Raw genomic sequence first — 19,884 nt, forward strand, 5'->3', positions numbered from 1 at the left:
TTGTTTGTGCCATCTCCTGTGTGTAGCTTTCCCTGGAGGCAGCAGAAAGCACCCCGAGGTGCCCAGCACAGATGTGAACCTTGCTTTCAGGACACCGAGTTACGTAACTCAGCGGTAGGAGGCACTGCGGTCAGTGTGGGGTTTTAGCTGTCCCTTCACCCAAGGCCCCCAGTCTTGTTGAAAATGTCACAGTTCAGCACACAGTAAATTGATTCTTCTACTAGGTCAGGCCTGGTAACAGGCGTTGATTTAAGCAGTTTATGGCAAGTGATGACTAAACGCTGCTCCTAAACAGCAGCTCTCTATGATCAGACAGAGGATGGGTTCTACCCCCGGAGACACATCCCCGGAGACACAGCTGTGCTGGAAGCATGGCAGAGCAGGACTATTGGCCTCTGCTATCTGAGAGATCTTCACAGAACACCAAATGTTGTTTACTTCCTAATCTTTCTACAGAAAATAAAGAACTGCTGCTCTGGGCTATTTCAGAGAGATAATGGGAGTGACTTATTTGAGTTGCGTACCAACCTCAGGCCCCGTAAAGATATATATTGCAATGTTAATGCAGCTTTCTCTTCTTCTGAAGATGCCTAGAATGCACTTACAGATTTCCACAAGGTGTTAAACCAGGCACACATGGCCAAGGGCCCATGTTATTTATTATTATTAGTCAACACACCCCTAAGCATCTTCCAGACTGCATCCTCTAGGCTAAAGCAGCTTCTCAAAATATATTTCATAGAATCATAGAACCAACCAGGTTGGAAGAGACCTCCAAGATCATCCAGTCCAACCTACAACTGAGCCCTATTCAATCAACTAGACCATGGCACTAAGTGCCTCATCCAGGCTTTTCTTGAACACCTCCAGGGACGGTGACTCCACCACCTCCCTGGGCAGCCCATTCCAATGCCAATCACTCTCTCTGGCAAAAACTTCCTCCTAACATCCAGCCTATACTTCCTTCGGCACAACTTGAGACTGTGTTCCCTTGTTCTATTGCTGTTTGTCTGGCAGAAGAGACCAACCCCCACCTGGCTACAACCTCCATTCAGGTAGTTGTAGACAGCAATGAGGTCAGCCCTGAGCCTCCTCTTCTGCAGACTAAACAACCCCAGCTCCCTCAGCCCTCCCTTCATAGGGTTTGTGTTTCAGGCCTTTCACCAGCCTTGTTGCCCTTCTCTGGACATGTTCCAGCACCTCAACATCTCATAAATTAATTATATTTGCAGTCTTAATTTGCCTATGTAGAGCAGCTCTATAGGTACCATATTAATTATAATCTGTGATAGGTCTACACTAAACCCTAAATTCAGATGCAGTAGTAGATTTTTTGATAAACCCTGAGCTGAAACCAAATCTAAATTCCCACAAAAGTCCTCAAAGAGTTTTAGTCACAGACCCGGACTGAGCAGGCCTGGTTTTGGCTTGTGTTTAATACTGACCCACCACTACATTTGCATCTTTTTGTGTTTTACCATTCTGAATTCTACATACTTTGCAGCAGAGATATTGCTAGGCAGGAAAAGTGCTTGTGCCATGTTGCCTACATTCATTAGCTACTGAGATAGATGCCCAATCACAGCTTCTGTTTTCTAGAAATCATTTATCTAACCAAACTTTCCCAACTTCTGCTCTTCCCAGCAAATTATGTCTACATCAAGTTTCCACAGCCCCCATTACACCCAGCTGAGCTCACTCACCTCACACCCGAAGGCCTCGTATTCCCACTCTGTTTTTCAGTTGTCTCTTGGGTTCCCCAGATCACAGCAGATCAATACATGAAAATCTCTCTCTCCTGCATGTCCCACTTTCATGGGCCCCAAAGCATTTCCATTTCACTAGGGTGACCCCAAACTTCACAATCATCATAGAATCAACCAGGTTGGGAGAGACCTCCAAGATCATCCAGTCCAACCTAGCACCCAGCCCTATCCAGGCCCTATTTATGTGATTGCAGACACAAGCATAAAGAAGGCACAGCCCAGGAATGGAAGGAGTCAGTTCCCCTCTGAAACCACAGTGCACAGCACCTTTTCGTCTGAATGCCAAAGTTACAACTGTCTGCTACTGAGTTTTGAACTGTACTCCTGTTAGGGAGTGACAGACAGATTTGATGAGCATAGGAGCAATTAAGTGCCTACACAGCACCATTATGGGAAAATCCTCAGAAGCCTGTCTGGGAAATCAGTGTGCTGGGGGGACGCTCTCTGAAGTACCTCTGCACTAATGCACACAGTATGGGGAAGGAGCTGTGTGCAGCTGCAGGGCTGCAGCCTCATTGGGATCAGAGAGGCACAGTGGGATAGGTTTTAGTACTGGACTGTTGCAACAGAGGGATACAAGCTCTTTAACAAGACAGGCTAGGAAGACATGGTGGAAGTCATTCCTTCTACAGGAGCAGCTCATGGAGCTCTTCCTTGGGATGGATGAAGAGCCAACTGAGAACTTACAGGTAAGGATTCAAGAGAAGACAGCTAGGGGTGACAGTGTCTGCTATAGGCCACTTAATCAGAAGGGACAAACAGATGAGGCCATCCACAGACAGGTAGGAGGATCCTCACACTCACAGGTCCTGGTCCTTGTGGAGGACTTCAACCACTTCATTATCTACTGGAGAGACAACACCACAGGGCATAAGGTATCCAGGAGGTTCCTGGAGTGTGTAGATAACTTCCTCACTGAATTGATAGAGAGGCCAATGGGAGAAGTGCCTTTGCAGGAACTCATACTCATCAACAGTAAAGGGTTTGTTGTGGGTGTGAAGGTCAAAGGCTGCCTTGGCAAGCTCAAAATCCTAAACTCCATGAGAGCAGGCATTGGCATATTCAAAGATCTGCTCAGTTCAAGGGCATAAGGCCACAGGAGGACAGAAGGACCTAAGAAAGTTAGTTAATAATCAAGAATCGCCTCCTCCAAGCTCAAGAGCAGTCCATCACAATGAGCTGAAAGCCAGACAAAACAGCCAAGAGACCTATGTGTACGCATGAACAAGTTGCTCCTGCTCCTGGCAGAACTCAGGCTCAGAAAAGAAGCATACAGATGATGGAAGCAAGGATGGGTACCCTGGGAGGAATAGAGTGACACAGTGCAGTCATTCAGGGATAAAGCTAAAGCCCAGCAGGATCTGAACCTGGAAAAAAAAATGAGAGGTGGGAACACATGTAATCATTTCTGTATCATTCATTCTTTGTTCCTCGTGGACAGTCAAAAGCTGGAGAAAGACAATGCTGTTTCTCACTCTAACCACTATGAAAATTCAGAAATAAACCCTCCTTTTTCAGTGCATGAAGGTCTGTCTGTACAATCTCAGTTCAGCATGACAAAAATCAGTGCCTGAAAGAGTGGCAAATTGTCATCTGGTGGATCTCTTAATAATCTTCATATCAAGACACGAACGTTTCCCAGAAACTCAAACTGCAAGTCATTCACCTCCAGCAAATATAAGCAAAACTAATTTCAGTTCTATATATTATGATGAATTTTAGACTTTCTTTTGGATAGACCAGTCCAGCCTAAGCTTAGATTCTACTGATGTGTGAATCAGAGAGGGTAGGAAAGCCAGATCAGGTTCTCTTCACTGAAAACACAGAGAGGGGCAGCTTTGAAGCAAGCTGGCACATGCTTTGCTGGCTTCTGCTTGATTGTTGTTTTGATTTTTTATTTGGGAGATTATTTTAAAGCATAATGGTACTTTAACAGCCTATCTGCAAACATTCCCATTTTCACTTTGTCAAATGCACCGGAACGTAGAGAGGCAGAGCTTTTACATATATGCCTTTCCACTTAACATGCAATCAGGGAGGGAAAACATTGATTCCAAGTGGTAATAAAGACTAGGAATTTAATAACATTCTAATATAGAACTTAAATGTGTGCTTCATATTCCTCTCATCAGTGCATTACAGGAGTCAATTCAGAAAACACAACTGTGATCTTACCGATTTAAGTACTAATCACAAGAGATGGTAAAACATGGTGCTCCCAAGATTTTATGTAAAATCCACTGAAGTAATTGAGCCTCCTTAAATTCCAATGGGCTTTGGCCGAGTCCCTTAATGCTATTAAAATCCATCTGTTATTAAACATCACGTTTAATACAATAGCATGCAAATGCCATGATCTGTGATCAGCACTGGTCAGGCCACACCTTGAGTACTGTGTCCAGTTCCGGGCCCCTCAATTCAAGAGAGAAGTTGAGGTGCAGGAAGGTGTCCAGAGAAGGGCAACAAAGCTGGTGAGAGGACTGGAACACAAACCCTATGAGGAGAGGCTGAGGGAGCTGGGGGTGTTTAGTCTGGAGAAGAGGAGGCTCAGGGGTGACCTCATTGCTCTCTGCAACTACCTGAAGGGAGGTTGTAGCCAGGTGGGGGTTGGTCTCTTCTCCCAGGCAACCAGCAACAGAACAAGAGGACACAGTCTCAAGCTGTGCCAGGGAAAGTATAGGCTGGATGTTAGGAGGAAGTTTTTGCCAGAGAGAGTGATTGGCATTGGAATGGGCTGCCCAGGGAGGTGGTGGAGGCACCGTCCCTGGAGGTGTTCAAGAAAAGCCTGGATGAGGCACTTAGTGCCATGGTCTAGTTGATTGAATAGGGCTCAGTTGTAGGTTGGACTGGATGATCTTGGAGGTCTCTTCCAACCTGGTTGATTCTATGATATCATTATGCGAAATTCAAGTCCAATCATGTTCCTCCTGGAAGATTGCACCATAATTTCTGTAGATATCAATAAGGATATGTCTGGGATATTTGTTTTTAATTGCACTGCATACAAGTATTGACAGAACAATATGATACAGAAGTCACAAAATTAAGGAGGATTCTATGAAAACTACAAAGAAGAGTAGCACAGAAACAATAAGGTAAAAGCAATATTTAAAAAAACAAATAAATCAGACTTGGCATTTTTGGAGAACAGTACTGAAGAAAAAGACAAGTGAATTGGCATAGTTTAACAACCTAATTTCTAAGTGCACTTTATAATAACTCTCCTTACAAGCTGCTGTTTTCCCAGAAGATGATGATAACAAGCCTCATTAGTACGTAACTGTTTTATAGTGACAGGTTTTATTGCATTGCCAGCTGTGAATCTGAAAAAACAAAACAAACCCAACACTTTCCCCAAAAAAATCCTATAAAGGTTCCTAAAAATCCTGATTTCTTTTGTTATTGTCAAAAAATAGCAGAGTAGCACTTCCGTGTGTTTGTGAATACTGACAATCCTATTAAAAAAAAACCAAAACACAAGTTAAAGAAAAGTGATTTTTGTTTTAGCTCAAAAAATAATGTAAAGAAACATTTAAGAACAAGAGAGTTCAATGATCAGAGAGATATGTACAACGGGATGGATTTGAGTGAAATCCTGCCAATACATGCTCATGAAAGCAAACTTGAGAACCTGTAGAGCCTGAGTAAACACAGTTAAAGACTGGCAGGATCAGGCTCTTAGCTTCACCCACTATAAGCTCTTCCACAATCTGTCCTAGGCTAAAAATTATAGGTACAGTATATACTCTGTATACTGATTTATACAAAAGCTCTTTTCCAGCACTAACCCTGTTATTGCTAGGCTAAAAATGAACATTTGGAACAAATTACATGAATCATAAAGGATAAAATTGAGATGCAGCTTCTGAAGACTGAATTTCCACTTGAGCCATTTTAAATTGGGTACACTGTAACCACTTGCGAAGCACAGATGAGCTATTGTTCATTTGTCCTGACCCTTGCAACATCCTTAGGCTGTGATGGTTGACATTGCTCTGGATGGCTTGCAGGCGTAGCTGGAGTCCAGCAGATAAGTGCTGTTGAAATAATGCAAAACATTCAGTATCTTTCCTTTAACACATATATTAATACCATGCTGTGAAAGGTACCAAATGCTGCCCCAGTGTCACATTTGGCTCTTTCACATCCTGCACTGTATTGCCACCACGAAAGGCAAAGGTCTTTACAGAAACACCTCCGTACTGAGACCAACTCTTAATTTTGTCACCAAATGTACCTTTCACTGGCAAATCACCTTATGCTCTCTTACAAATGGGGCCAGATGGCACAGTTTTACTCAAGCAAGTAGACCCACAACACCTGCTACAGAACCTAAATCCATCTCATGAGTCCCGAGTCCCAAATCTGATTTGACAGAAGACTCTCATGCCTAAGTCATCAACAAAACCACAGTTCAGGGAGCAACCAATCTCAGAAAACAGTGAGGAAAGACTCTGCCACAGAACCTGGTTAGAGGAAAAGTGTTTCAGAAGAGAAAGGGAGAGCAGAACTGATTACAGGGCAAGTATCTTAGCTTGATGATGCTCAGTGTATGTTCACACTTGAGACTTTCAGTGATGAGATGTCCAGTGTGTCTGGATACGCTACAATAATCTACTTTCAGCAAATCTGCATCTAATGATCTTATTTCTTGAATTTACAGAAATGTATAACACTAAGAATAAAAGGATAAGGTATTAGGAGCAACTTACCTTTAGATTTGACTGTATCATTGGCAACCACATTGGTATGAGCTGCAAGAAGAGAGGTATATTTTGTTATCATACAAGTGACTGTAAACACACTCCAGATACCGTGAGACAGAGAAGGGTACTTCAAAAACATTTAGCTGTTCAAATGGACACAGCCTCAAACACAAATCTGAAAAGGTGGCGTTTTTTAATGACACTTAGGTTTTGGGGCAGGTAAATCTCAGAAGTAAAGAAGCCAGCTTCCTTTGTTTATAGCTTGATGAATCACCAGTAGCAATTACTGATATCCTGGTTTAAGGCAATGATGAGACTACAGAATAAAATGTTGTGAAAGGAAATAACTTATTGTCTTTCTGAAAGTGCTTCTGTTTGTGCAGACAAGTAACAAAGAAATATAGTGAATATTCTGTATACTGAGAACAAAAATGTGCAGCAGAAGTTCCTGACAATTGGCTAGATATTTAAATAGTAACTAGCATTTTGTAAGTCAGCAATCACATTGCGAAGGTGACCTTTAGGCCTGGCAGCATAAGTGAAAACTCAAACTATTCAGAGTAACAAGGTGAGGAGATCTGTGAATCTGTCACTCATGACTGGATTGGCACCTATTTCAGTCTCCTGCTCTTCAGAGAACTTTTATTTCTGAGTAAGTATAATATGACAAGCTTGTGGAAGACAGAGGCATTTCTAGCAAAAGTATTCATGTTCCCCAATATTAATTTATCCACTGAGGTTATTGTTCTAAAATGTTCCTCCAAATAGCATTAAAATTTGCAATTTGCCAATTACACTACCGAGCGCTGCAAGTTAAACCTAATCACTATCGACAGCATTAGATAAAGTGCTGTTTCCCTTGTGCAAGGAAGGATGATTGTTTCAGTGCTGTTTTGCTGGAGTATCATCTGCAGCTCTGTCAGGACTGATTACTTAGCCTACTGCATGAAGAATCATGCTCAAACCTCAACATTTCCTCATAGATGAAAGCCAAAGCAGCTGGAATGCAGCCAGATGCAGCAGAAGTGTGAGTGCTGTGGGCTCTTGTGCTAACAAAGCTCTTCATAAGATCCAGCGACCTCAAGTCCTGATGTGTTTTCTGGAGAGGAGGGAACAGGTAAGCATACTGGAAAGCCATGCTCCATGCCCCACTACCATCAGCAAAGTGTCCCCAAAAATTTCAGCCAGCATTAATCGAGTTCCTACTGAGCTAGCCAGTGGTGATCAGACTGCTGGTCAGAGCTATGCAGAACAAAGAGGGAAGCTAGGCAGAAAACTTGGGGTACCCCTCAGCATCTGAACCAATTCACTGCATGTCTTTCACAGTCAGCCAAGAGAATCAAGCACTTTCCACACCCATTTCATCTTGTCCCAAAGCAGGTATCTAAAATAAATCAAGATGAATTGTGTCTAAAAATACCTGTTTATCTCCACTGACTATAAAGGGCACTCACAGAAACTACAGATATCTCTGCTGTAAAGGTCTAAGGTTAGATACAGATCATTGATTCCAGTGCTACTTCTATCTTCCAAGGTCTGGACCCATTTAGGGAAATGAAACATTCTGCTGAAGGCACAAGCAAGCAAACTCTCCACTCCTACAGCTGCCAGTTAGATAAATAAGACAAGACATTTTTATGGAAGCACTTGAGGTTTATTATGTAATCTCTAGCCTGACTTCACAGAGGAAGAATACATGAAGTTACTTACAAAAAAAAAAAAAAAAAAAACAACAACCAGCTAGAAGAACAGACTGCTGTCAGATTGGCAATTTTTCTGAATTTCTATTTTCAAGAGAATTACATTGTCTCCAGTGTAAGTTTCAATGAAAGCCAGTCTGGAGAACAGGTTCAAAATGCTTCTCTGGCTCCCCAATTCTGCTGTCTGTCCAGTTCTCTAGAAGTCTACACAGCAGTTGCCAGAGCTGTCCAAAGCCCCTGGGTCTCTGGAAAAGAGTGTAGTTTGTTGAGCTGCTCCTTTCTCTGCTGTAGGTTCCCAAATTCCCCAGATCACTGATCACAGCTCTCTGTCTGATCATCAGATGTTCTACATCATCAGTGCCTGTCCTGCAATGGCTAATTTCCCAGTTCCTTTGACACAAAAAATGGGAGGAAAAGCTGAACAGTCATTTCAGCCCTCCTAAAGAAGAATGCTTCCCCTTACAGGAAAATAAAATTAATTAAATGTATATATGGGGATGTATGCATCTATATAAATGTAGGCAGATAGGAAGGTAGGTAGGTATTGATCTAACTTAGATATTAAACCCAAACATTTTAATATTTTCCCAGGAAAGAAACTTTGCTTTCCTCACCAGACTGATAATCTAACATCGGATCAAAAAAATATCCTCTGAGAATACAGGGAATGGCTCAAAGACCACAGGAAGCAATCAAGACATGTCACAATGTTACCAGTGTGAGTTTAATTTAATAGCAAAGTCCAACACAGTACTAAGAGGAAGAACAACACAGCACCAACATTAGAAGGAGATGAAGGCATGAAGAAAGGGCCTTCTTTCAGGGGAGACCTGAATTGTTGTCTTCTCTTCATCTCTTGTTTAAGGATGTATTATCCTCTCACTTGTCATGCAAAAAATGGTCAGCTATCCATAAACCACTTGGCACCATGTGACATGCATCACCTTCTTATTGTGGTACATGAAAAATATGTGGGTGTTGAATCATGCAATGACTTTGCTACAAAATGAAGGTTTTGCACCACCTGATTCCTCAGGTGGAATAGAAGAGACTGCAGTTAAATATAGTTATAATTATATGATAAATGATCGGGATTTATCAGAGCTACAGTGCTCAGTCCCAAGAGATAGTCATTGAGAATTAACCAATTTTGCTGAATATATCACTGAAAGAGTGATAAAAATGTTCTATTTAAAAAAAAAAAATCTCTCATTGCACTACATCTTTTCCTTCAGGGAAAACTAAGCCTTGTTCAAAAGGCTTATATAAAAAAATAAGATGCTAAAAGAAAAGCTTTAAAGCACAAGATATGATTGTTTCATTATTAAAGGCAGGGCAATAGAAGATTGTCTAAAATAAAACAAGCTACCAAAAACTGCCCAGTCAATTATTATTCAAAGAGTTGTCATCTTTGCAGACTTCTGAAGTAGGAGTAGCAAAATTCAGATCTTCACAGTCTCTCCAGGAAGGGCAAGTCTCAAAGTTGATCATTTTTAACTTGTAGAGATGCCATTCACTCACTAGTTCCTGTGTGAATAAACTTTACACTTCTGACTCCTTGAAGGACTCACAATAAATCTTTCCACAAATCATGACACTTACATTTCAAATCTACAATAAATATTTTTACAATTAGTTCTGAAAAAAAAAATAGGGATCTGGGACTACAAATCCTATAAAATATTGTTCCTGCAGGATTTCATTTTAGGGATAAGTAAAGGGCATTTGGTCACCCAGGTCCTTTTTTGCTTCCATCTCCCATCCACTGAACATGAAAGAAAGCTTAACACATTCACTCTGAATTTCATAGGTTTATGAGCTTGGTTTTGTAGTAGCAACAACATAATTTTAACCTGATTTAGCATATCCTATATATATATATACATGCTCAAATATAACTCCCTGAAAGCATCAGTTTGAACTGTGACAGGAATTTGGCCCTAAAGGCCTCTCTTTCACAACTTTAAAGGTATTCTTCACTCTTGTCAAACTCTGGACATCTTGGGCTGACCAAAAGAGAATCCTATATATATTTCAGGGACAGCCATGATCACTTTAACATCCCATAGCAACAGAGTTTCTGTGGTGAATCAAGTCATTACTTGATACAATAAATACATCACTTTCACAAGAAGTGTGATTACTTAATGCCAGTTGACATCAAGACCTCTTCTTATTTTCAGTTTCTGCTTCATCAGGCTTTACTTCAAGACTGGAGCAAAACGTCAGAAATTTTGTTTACAGCAAGAGAAAATCAACATAAAATGTCAGAAAATTCCTTTTTGGTATGAGAAAACTTATATAAATCAACATATTTCACTTAAGATTCAAGTGCAATTAACTACTTGGTTTGCTGATATTTTATGTGAAAACACTCTTCATAATAATACAGTGGGAAATATGTAAAAAAGCCTAGTAAAAATGATTTATGCTTGGGAGACTACCCCAATCCTACGGAAATCTGTTCCAAAAATACTGTGGTGACCCACAGGAGGCTGGCCACCAATTGAAAAACTAAAAAATATGAGTTTTACATAGATGGAGCATGCAGCATTTGATTCTTTAACCAAAGAATACCCTGTAAAAACATCCCAGGGGAAAAAGGTTTCACTGTCAAATAATATTTGATTAAGTCTAATGTGTAGGCATACAAAACCAAGAAAACAACCACGGCACAGAATTTTTGTTATCAAACTAAAAGAACAGATCAGAACACTGAGGTCATCTGCCAAGAGCTCCAAGGAATAAAAGTTACATATGGCTGAAAATTGACACAGTACCTAGAGGCTATCAAAGTCAGTAACACCAACCAATTGAGCCTATCAAAGTAACAAGACCATTGCAGCAACAGAAGTTAAAACTAGATCAGAAGTTCTTTTGGTTCTTTAAACCTGAACTTGGATTTGAGATTATGGACTGGTTTGACTTTTTACCTAAGGTTATTTTGTTTTCTACAACTACCTGAAGGGAGGCTGTAGCCAGGTGGCGGTTGGTCTCTTCTGCCAGGCAACCAGCAACAGAACAAGGGGACACAGTCTCAAGTTGTGCCGGGGAAAGTATAGGCTGGATGTTAGGAGGAAGTTGTTGGCAGAGAGAGTGATTGGCACTGGAATGGGCTGCCCAGGGAGGTGGTGGAGTCACCGTCCCTGGAGATGTTCAAGAAAAACCTGGCTGAGGCACTTAGTGCCATGGTCTAGTTGACTGGATAGGGCTGGGTGCTAGGTTGGACTGAAAGATCTTGGAGGTCTCTTCCAACCTGGTTGATTCTGTGATTCTATGTTCTAATAGGTTTGATTTCTGCATTAGTATTTGACCTCCTCTCCCTCCACTTCCTCTGAGTAGAAAGGGAAGCAGAGAGCAATATATCTATAAACCACAACAGCCAGACAATGTCATTCATGGTGTGGCATGCTTACCTTTACAAAGATAGTAGAGTTGCACTCCTGTAAAGCTTCCATTAAACTAATCACATGCAGGCATACCATTTCAACCATCTTGGGGAAAAAAAAAAAGAACTAAATAAATCAAGCATAAAACCCAACAAGTGCTGAGCACAACAATTTTTTAAGGTAAACTGATGGCTCCTTTCTGTATTTGCTTGGCAGTTAAACAGAATCACTCACTATGCATTTATTAACCACTGACATGTAAGATTAAATAATACACAAATACAGGAAGGATTTTTAAAAATATATTTAATTTTCCCTGGTGCAGCAACAGATATCTGCTAAATATTTCAAAGTGCTTGATGTATGTTATCTTGTATCACATATCGAAACAAATTGCTTTCAGCTTTGTCCTTTTCAGGCATCATAAATCCTTCCACATACCTTCGCTGTGTAATTCTCGTCAACCAGTGTGTCAGAAAGTGACACTTATTTACTGAATCCTTGAAAATTAACATACCCACCAAAATCATCCCTTCCCTTCTCCCCATCAAAAGGCAGTTCTGAATTGGCAGCTAGCCCGTAATTCTTCCATTTTGTACCACAAATTAAGATAGATGCAAACACCAGTGATTTGGTAGTAGACAGCATTTAAATTCATAGGTAAAAGACAAATACCCTGAGCTGGCAGGGAATATTTATAGTGCCTGTCTGAACTATATGTAACTCCCCCTATATAATAATAAACTTAGGGTTTATGTAATCTTTGTCTTCAAAGCACTTTACAAACACTAATTAACCTCACACACCCCTGTGAGATGGGCAAGCATGACTATCTGTACTTCACAAAGCAAAAACGGAGGCAGAGAGTTTAATAATTTGCACTAAATGAGATATTTTCAGAATAAGGATTGGTATTTGGGCCTTCCAGGTCATACTGTTGACCTCAGGCTTGACAAGAAGCCTTTGTGTCTGACTAAACAACTGGGTAGTTAGGAGAGTTATGCATATTTCGCATTCAATCAAATGGAGCTTCATGAACTACTGTTCCCAACAATGGGATGCCCGAAGCTGAAATAATTTTCAAGACAGCTTTAGGTGGTCCTTGCCTGATATAGACAAGGCACAAGAGAATAGTAACTGATTCAAAGACATTCAAGTGCCACTCATGCAATTACCACTGAAAGAGCAAAGGTCCACATCTGCTTGGGGTGGGAGATGTTTCAGCTTGGGAAAAGGGGAATTACATAAAGTAATTTCCATACAGGCAGCAGGTCTCCCTTTAAAACAAAACAAACCCACAAAATTTAAGAGCAACTGACTCAGAGGACAGGGCCACATATAAAGAATCTTTCTCACACAAAACCAGCATCAGGTTCCCCAGAGCCAGCTACTAGCTAAGCTAAAGCTGCCATTCCAGTTCAAGTTAAGAAGTTTTGACAAGTCATGACAGACTTGTTGCGACTTTCTGGGAAGAGGAAAACACAATACATCTTGCCTGCAAGAAACAAGCTCTTCAACCCCAAGCCAGAGAGAAACATTAGTCAATGGGAAGCAAAGGCAGCACCTATGAAAGGCTGCTGGAACCTCCCTCTGGGCTGTGATTGCACAAAGTTGCTCCAAACACAGTGGAATAGATAGTTGAGATAAATAAGTGGTCTGAACAATTTCTGGACAAAGTGAACATTTCTGGTTTTAAACCTGACCTCTAGAGATACTTCCTTTAGGTCATTCATGACTCAAAACTGTTCTCAGAAATATTTATGTACTTCATTTTTGATGGGTAGCTAATGGGTTATGAGTAGTTAAGTGTCACCATTTGTGCATTTTTTCACCATCATGTGGTTACAAGATATTCAAAGAGATATTCATGTAATTGTCCTAAAACACTTAGTTGCTCCTGTGAGGTAGAGTCAGATGAAACAATAGAACCACTGTGAAGTTCAGGAAGATACATGAGACCTGATGCAGGGAGTCCTTAATCCAACAAGCAGCTACTCTAGCTTTTGATTCTGTCTCAGGCAGGTTCTGGTTAGATTCCATTTCAGAACCCCTGTGAGGTTTAACCACCACTAATTAGCTTTACCTTTTATTTCTCTAAATTTCATAGTTGCTTCATGATGTTGTTCACAGCCTGATGCATTCCACCAAAACACCAAAACAAAGCCAAGCCCTCCAAGTTCAATCTGTACTAAACCTGTGCAGAGCACCCATACACACTCACCACTTTATTATGTGCCATCAGCTGTAAGATGCTAGGTGTTACTCTGCTCCAGAACTCCAGGGCTGTAAGGATTGCTGTAAAGCTAAATTCATTCTGATTCTGAACTGTTGGAGCCACTGCAGTTTGTTCACAGTACACTGTCCAGAGCTGAGCAAATATGAATGCATGGAAGAGGGAGCACATGTGCAGAACAGATGTCTGTAGAAACAGATAATACAAGAAAATGTTTACTTAAATAAGTGTATTGGAATACAGGGCAGAGGCTTTCATCATGGCACTTCTCCATCATGCATCTTACTGTGCAGTCTTGTCCCTCATGCTCCCACGGTTCCCCCCATTAGGAACTAGTAATTCAAGCATACTTGAGAACATCACCTCTATGTTTTAAAACTAGATTTGTATTTTCTGACTAAAATCATATTTACAAACACACACTCCCACGCACTCTTGATTGTATGGCACTAAGGTCAGTCCCTTCAAAGAAGTTAGTTTCGCAAAACAGCTATTCAGGATTAGTTGTGAGATATTTTTGATGGAAAACTCCAAATCTGTAGAAGGCCTGGAGGCTCTGGCACTTAATGACTCAATTTAAAAAATGCTGCTGGGCTAAGTCATTCACATTCTGACTACCTAAAAGAAAGGCTAACATAGAAAATACACCATCTTACATCTGTTCTCTTCATCTACCATCAATTTCTACCTTACTGGGGCAGGACTGCTTAGAGTCAAGGAAAGTTTTGAAAGCTGAGAAAACATTTTGCATACTCAAGCATGATGCTTTGCTAATACATGCTACATATCACAGTGTCTGAGCCTCCAGTAGGGCTGGACATTAACTGCTTCATTACTAGAAAGATGCTTCTGGTCAGAGGTGTTTGCTCAGTTTGAAAATGCAACCACGATTCATGCTCTGTGGTAGTACAACTGCATCAAACATTGCAGTGGTTGCTTGGTAACTGGAAAGAGGTATTTGAAAGAGACAAAAAAAGACAAAAGAAATGAATGAGAATCAATGTTATGGCCAGGTGTGGGGAGGGGTGGAAAGAAAGGGAGTTTTATGTACAAGCTTCTGTTGCTCATAGAAACCTGGTTGGTGTCACAGAATGTTGCTTTCCCTGTGTTAAACTACTGTCACAACTGGCTTAAGATTTGCAGTAATTATTCTTGTCTAAAGCAAATCAAGAAAAAAAAGTTGTGCTTGAACTATCATTTTTTGTAATTAACTTTTGACCATAACATTATTAACAGATTATCCAATTCTACTATGCAGCTAGATTAAATAACTAAATAAATGGATTAAATAACTTTCTGAGTGACTTGCTACAGACATGGTCACTGCCAAAACTTCAGATTTTTTTTCCTTCCTCGTTCCTGTGCTGAAGTATTTTGAAAGGGATGAATCTCATACTTCCCTGCAGTGACTTCATCACCAGTTTTCTATGCATGAACAGGGAGCTATGCAGTGAAAACTACAGAGACTTCTTTCCCTAGATCCCCAGTTATAATATAGCTTTACCTCTCCTTTTCTCTTACAAAAAGTGTTTGCAATAATAATCCCAAGACATAACAAATCACTTGAAACACAGAATCCCTTACCTTTGATTGTTCTGGAAACCCAATCAGAATAACAATAAGGTGGTCAGCAATTTGTGAACCTGCATCCAGCGGAATAGGCATGCAAGATGATGGGGAATTCGGACAGACAACATTGTGCGTCAGAGACCCCAGGAGTAGCCAGGACAGCAAACGAATGTGAGAGACACATTCTATAAACTCTTTGGGCCTGCCAAGAAAGAGTGCATTTTATTTTGGAGAAAACCAGAAGACTCAGCACCTTTGTATAGTCTCCCTATACACACCAGGCAGATGTGGTCTCAGTGTGCTGGAAGCACAGAGCGTTAGTGTATCTTACAGAAAGACTAAAACCATGCAGAACTTAGTGGGCTTGACACATCTTTAACAAGTTCCAGAGAACATAAATATAAAGGCTAAAATGTTCAAATTGACTGGTTCCACACACAGTGAATTTTCACACAGGAATTATCAGATTGGAAAGGTTGCCCAAGTAGAAATGCTCTTCTCAAGTCCGTGGAAAGAAACATAGCTGACATGGTGATAGCAGGAGATTCTTCATTCCACAGTGAGCTCTGAAGCAGGCACCATGACTGACTTTCATTGTGTTCCACTTTTCCAGCAGCAGAGTTAACTTTCTCTTTTCCTTAGCCTCTCCTTGGACATTTGGACTTCAAGGGTAAGAACTATGCTTTGTTGCAATACTTCAGTATTCATCTAACATCTAGTGTAATGCCTAACTGTAATGCAATGTGCTTATATCCTCATAGAATCACAGAATGTCAGGGGGCTGGAAGTGACCTTAGAAGATCATCTAGTCCAACCCCTAAAAAGGTATAAATGCTTTTCTGGTGTCATCCTGTCTGTCCTCTTGCTGCCACCAAGTTCGGATTACATAATCATTTGAATTCATAGCCAAAGAGAAAAAAAATTGGGTTTTGATCAGTAAACCATTCCTTACAGGCCACTCTCACTACTGTTTTTAATTTCTAATTCAATGTCATTGACCAGGATTTACAGCACCAAAGAGATATTCCAATAATTTAGTCATTTTTAAATAGACTTTGATGCTCTTCCTTAACTTCCTATAGGGTCTTAAAGGAATTCACTATCTTCAACTCAGAACACACAGTCCTTTTTTTTTTACACTTAAATAACTAACGTACAAAGAAATAATGAATCCCTATTTCCAAAAGCAGATATACTCTACAGGAAAGTATCTACAGGACTGGAAATTGAGCCCCTTAATCCTCAGAATCATAAGGCAGGTAGCCTGGGACAAAGACAGGACAAAGATAAAAGTTTGTTGAAACAGTCCAATGGCCTATGCTTAAAACATCTCAGTTGTTGTTGTTCTAAGACAACAGACAGTAGCTCCCTTCTTTTTGACAACAAAATATTGGGAGATTGGGATTTCTCACAGTGAAAATGGAGAAAAAAAACCTTGTCTGGAAGAGCAGAATTTATCTCACCTAACTTTAACCAGATGAAGTTAGTATTTTTATTATCATATCTATGGGATTACACTTACAGTTCTTGCTTATTTGTACATCATAATTCAAAAGGACATTTTCCACTGTATTCTCTATATTTACTAATATACCTTCTATAATTCTAGTACTTCCATCCTTTTCACTGATTGTATGTAGATGAAGAATCAAGTTTATTTCCAAGGTAACTCCAGTCAAGCTGATGAAGTTACCTTCACTGTCCCTCTGACACATACTTTAAATATTACATTGATGAACTCCTCACTTAAGGATCAGGGAGCTTCAGAGCAGCTGTTTCAATGTCTCAAGCCCACCATACCCTACTGCAAGTCTTATCTATGTAATCCAGCAACAAACACAGAATCTTGTGAAGATTCAAACTCAGTATAACTTGTTGTGGAAAAGCATTCTCACCCTTGTTGCATTGCAGAAGGAGGATGGTAAAGCCAAGGCAAATACCGGATCACAGCTTTGTTGTCTCTGTGGTTTCCCCGTGTGATTTCCATTGCAGCAACCTGAGCCAAACCAACTTTCAGATGTCCACCAAACGTATCTTCATGCAATGGCTGAGAACAAGTCTTCATATGGCTCTGCAAGGCAAAGACCTGATTTCCTACCCACAAAGAGTATTTCACTTGAGCTAAGTTCTTCCAAGCGACAGTGTATTCTGTTTTATGTTCCTTCAGTTCCTTTCTCGGGGTCTCTGACTGTGTCTACAAACCTACAGAACAAAACTCAGAAGTAGATTTTTTAAAATTCTCTAATCTCTTTATTAGCACCAGCTAAGATAATATATTACCCTGCTTTGTCAGCTCTATAGAATGTTCATTGGTGCTTTTCGAGATACCTCTGCATTTCTAATTAAGCTAACTTTGCATTACCTTCTGCTCCTAGACCAACAGAACACATTAAGTGCATTTGCTTGCTTAAATCCAGGCCATCAGTTATTAAATTATTGTAACAGGATAAAACTCAGTGGGCCAATAATATTTCACTACAGGTTAAGTATGTGACCCCAGTAACTTACATGCTCAAAAATAATTTACTTCAAATGTCTTTCAAGAGAAAGAAAGGGGAGAGTATCACAGTATCATCAAGGTTGGAAGAGACCTTATAGATCATCAAGTCCAACCCTTTACCACACAGCTCAAGGCTAGACCATGGCACCAAGTGCCACGTCCAACCTTGCCTTGAACAGCTCCAGGGACAGCGACTCCACCACCTCCCCGGGCAGCCCATTCCAGTGTCCAATGACTCTCTCAGTGAAGAACTTTCTCCTCACCTCGAGCCTAAATTTCCCCTGGCGCAGCCTGAGGCTGTGTCCTCTTGTTCTGGTGCTGGTCACCTGAGAGAAGAGAGCAACCTCCCCCTGGCCACAATCTCCCCTCAGGTAGTTGTAGACAGCAATAAGGTCACCCCTGAGCCTCCTCTTCTGCAGGCTAAACAATCCCAGCTCCCTCAGCCTCTCCTCATAGGGCTTGTGAGAGTGGGAGAGAAAAAAAGGAAGTACCAGAATGAGTATCTAATGCCATTGCTACAGAGCCAGGTAGACAGGTATGCAGGCAGATACAGTGTGCTTCTTTAAAATGGTGGAATTTCCTAAATAAAACCTTGCTGAACTTTACCAACTGAAAAACACCATAAACTGAACAGAAACAATAAACTGGAATGTGACAGTTAACATTTATACCCTTTTTATAATGCAGTAGTTGCTAATACGCAGGACTGAAAACAAACTCTTTTGAAGATACCGTTCTCAGACACACAAAATAAGACATTGGAAATGAGTCAACAACTTTAATGTTCTCTGTTCACTGAATTTCAGAGACAGAAATTTCAAAATTCAAAAAAAAAAAAACCAAGATTGAATTTTTGCTGCTGGGATTGTTATTTTGTCATAAATCAGAGTATCCTTTGTGATAATTTGGTAGCTCAGATGCTGTTGATAATGCATACTTGCAGTAACAATTTGTACAACCGGATAAGCTTAAGACTCACTTCCTGAGAACATCTCTGTTAATAAAACCCAAGCACCCTAAGTAAATATATTAAATTAGCTTACAAGAATTCATATCCATGTGTGGTGAATCTGTTTAAAGTTCTGACTACTTGTAAACTTAAAAATGCTTATAAATATTGTCCCAACTACGTTGCAATCAAAGAATAAGTTTATGTGGTTTGGTTCAACAGGAACTGACTTTTAGTTTTCCAAAGACATGCAAGGTTTTTGACTCTCTTTTATGTTAATCTTGTTCTCAGGTTACTATATTACATAGCTAAATAAAAGCAAGATAAAATTTTAGACCCAGCATCTGGTTCTGAGTTTGTTTTAAATGGCCAGACTACACATTTGGGAAGCCTTTTGTCTATTTTCAAAACATAGAAGTGAAGAACTGGTTAAAAAGTTTTAATTCACATCCTACTTATATCCATGCATAAAAAAACCAAAACCATAAATAGTCCTACTGAGCAGAGGATGTTGTCACCTTATCAGAATTAGGCTTGTAACAGCATTTCAGACAAGAGTTCAAACAAGACAGACAAAAGGAGAAAAATACAAATGGCAGAGAACTTTCTACAGAAACATTTTACACAGGAAAGGGAATAATACCTGCAAGTATTTTCCCTATTCCTGCTTTCAGGTATGTTCATGCTTTTCTGTGCAACTGGCAAGCCATCTCTTTCCTACCTATTCTGAAAGCAATTCTGAACTGTAAGAGAAATGGGTGAAAAACTTCTTCTCTACTCCTACTCTATCACAAAATACTGATTCTATTACTATTATTTTTGAAACTCGATGGGGTTCAAGGCATATGGCCAACAGGGTAAAGCTTAACAAGAGAGATATTTTGTCCAGTTTCAAGAGACATGAGTTTCAGTTTAGCTGGGTTTCTTCTTCCTTCGTGGTACTAGTAACTTGCAATAATGTCCCCAGTGGGATGTTGTCTTCTAGGGAAGTTTTTTGCCTTGTATTTGTTTCTAAGCCCAAGAGTGCAGAATAACTGCTTATACAAGGGTGCTGATGGTCTGTTTTCCTGAC

General features: G+C 40.3%; 1 protein-coding gene across 2 annotated transcripts in view; it reads right to left on the reverse strand.

Moving 5' to 3' along the window:
- Positions 1–5,039: 5,039 nt before the first annotated feature.
- Positions 5,040–19,884, reverse strand: part of UNC79 (unc-79 homolog, NALCN channel complex subunit) — a 112,515-nt gene continuing 97,670 nt past the window's right edge. For both annotated transcript variants that reach the window (XM_064142466.1, XM_064142475.1), the window contains exons 47-52: positions 17,259–17,434; positions 15,379–15,565; positions 13,783–13,980; positions 11,589–11,666; positions 6,479–6,520; positions 5,040–5,803 (exon numbers count right to left, since the gene is read on the reverse strand). In XM_064142466.1, the coding sequence (XP_063998536.1) occupies positions 5,603–5,803; positions 6,479–6,520; positions 11,589–11,666; positions 13,783–13,980; positions 15,379–15,565; positions 17,259–17,434 (882 nt within the window). In that variant the 3' untranslated portion in view covers positions 5,040–5,602. The remainder of the gene's footprint in view (positions 5,804–6,478; positions 6,521–11,588; positions 11,667–13,782; positions 13,981–15,378; positions 15,566–17,258; positions 17,435–19,884) is intronic.

This window comes from Pogoniulus pusillus, chromosome 1, assembly GCF_015220805.1.
Source record: "Pogoniulus pusillus isolate bPogPus1 chromosome 1, bPogPus1.pri, whole genome shotgun sequence".
Taxonomy (NCBI): Eukaryota; Metazoa; Chordata; class Aves; order Piciformes; family Lybiidae; genus Pogoniulus; species Pogoniulus pusillus.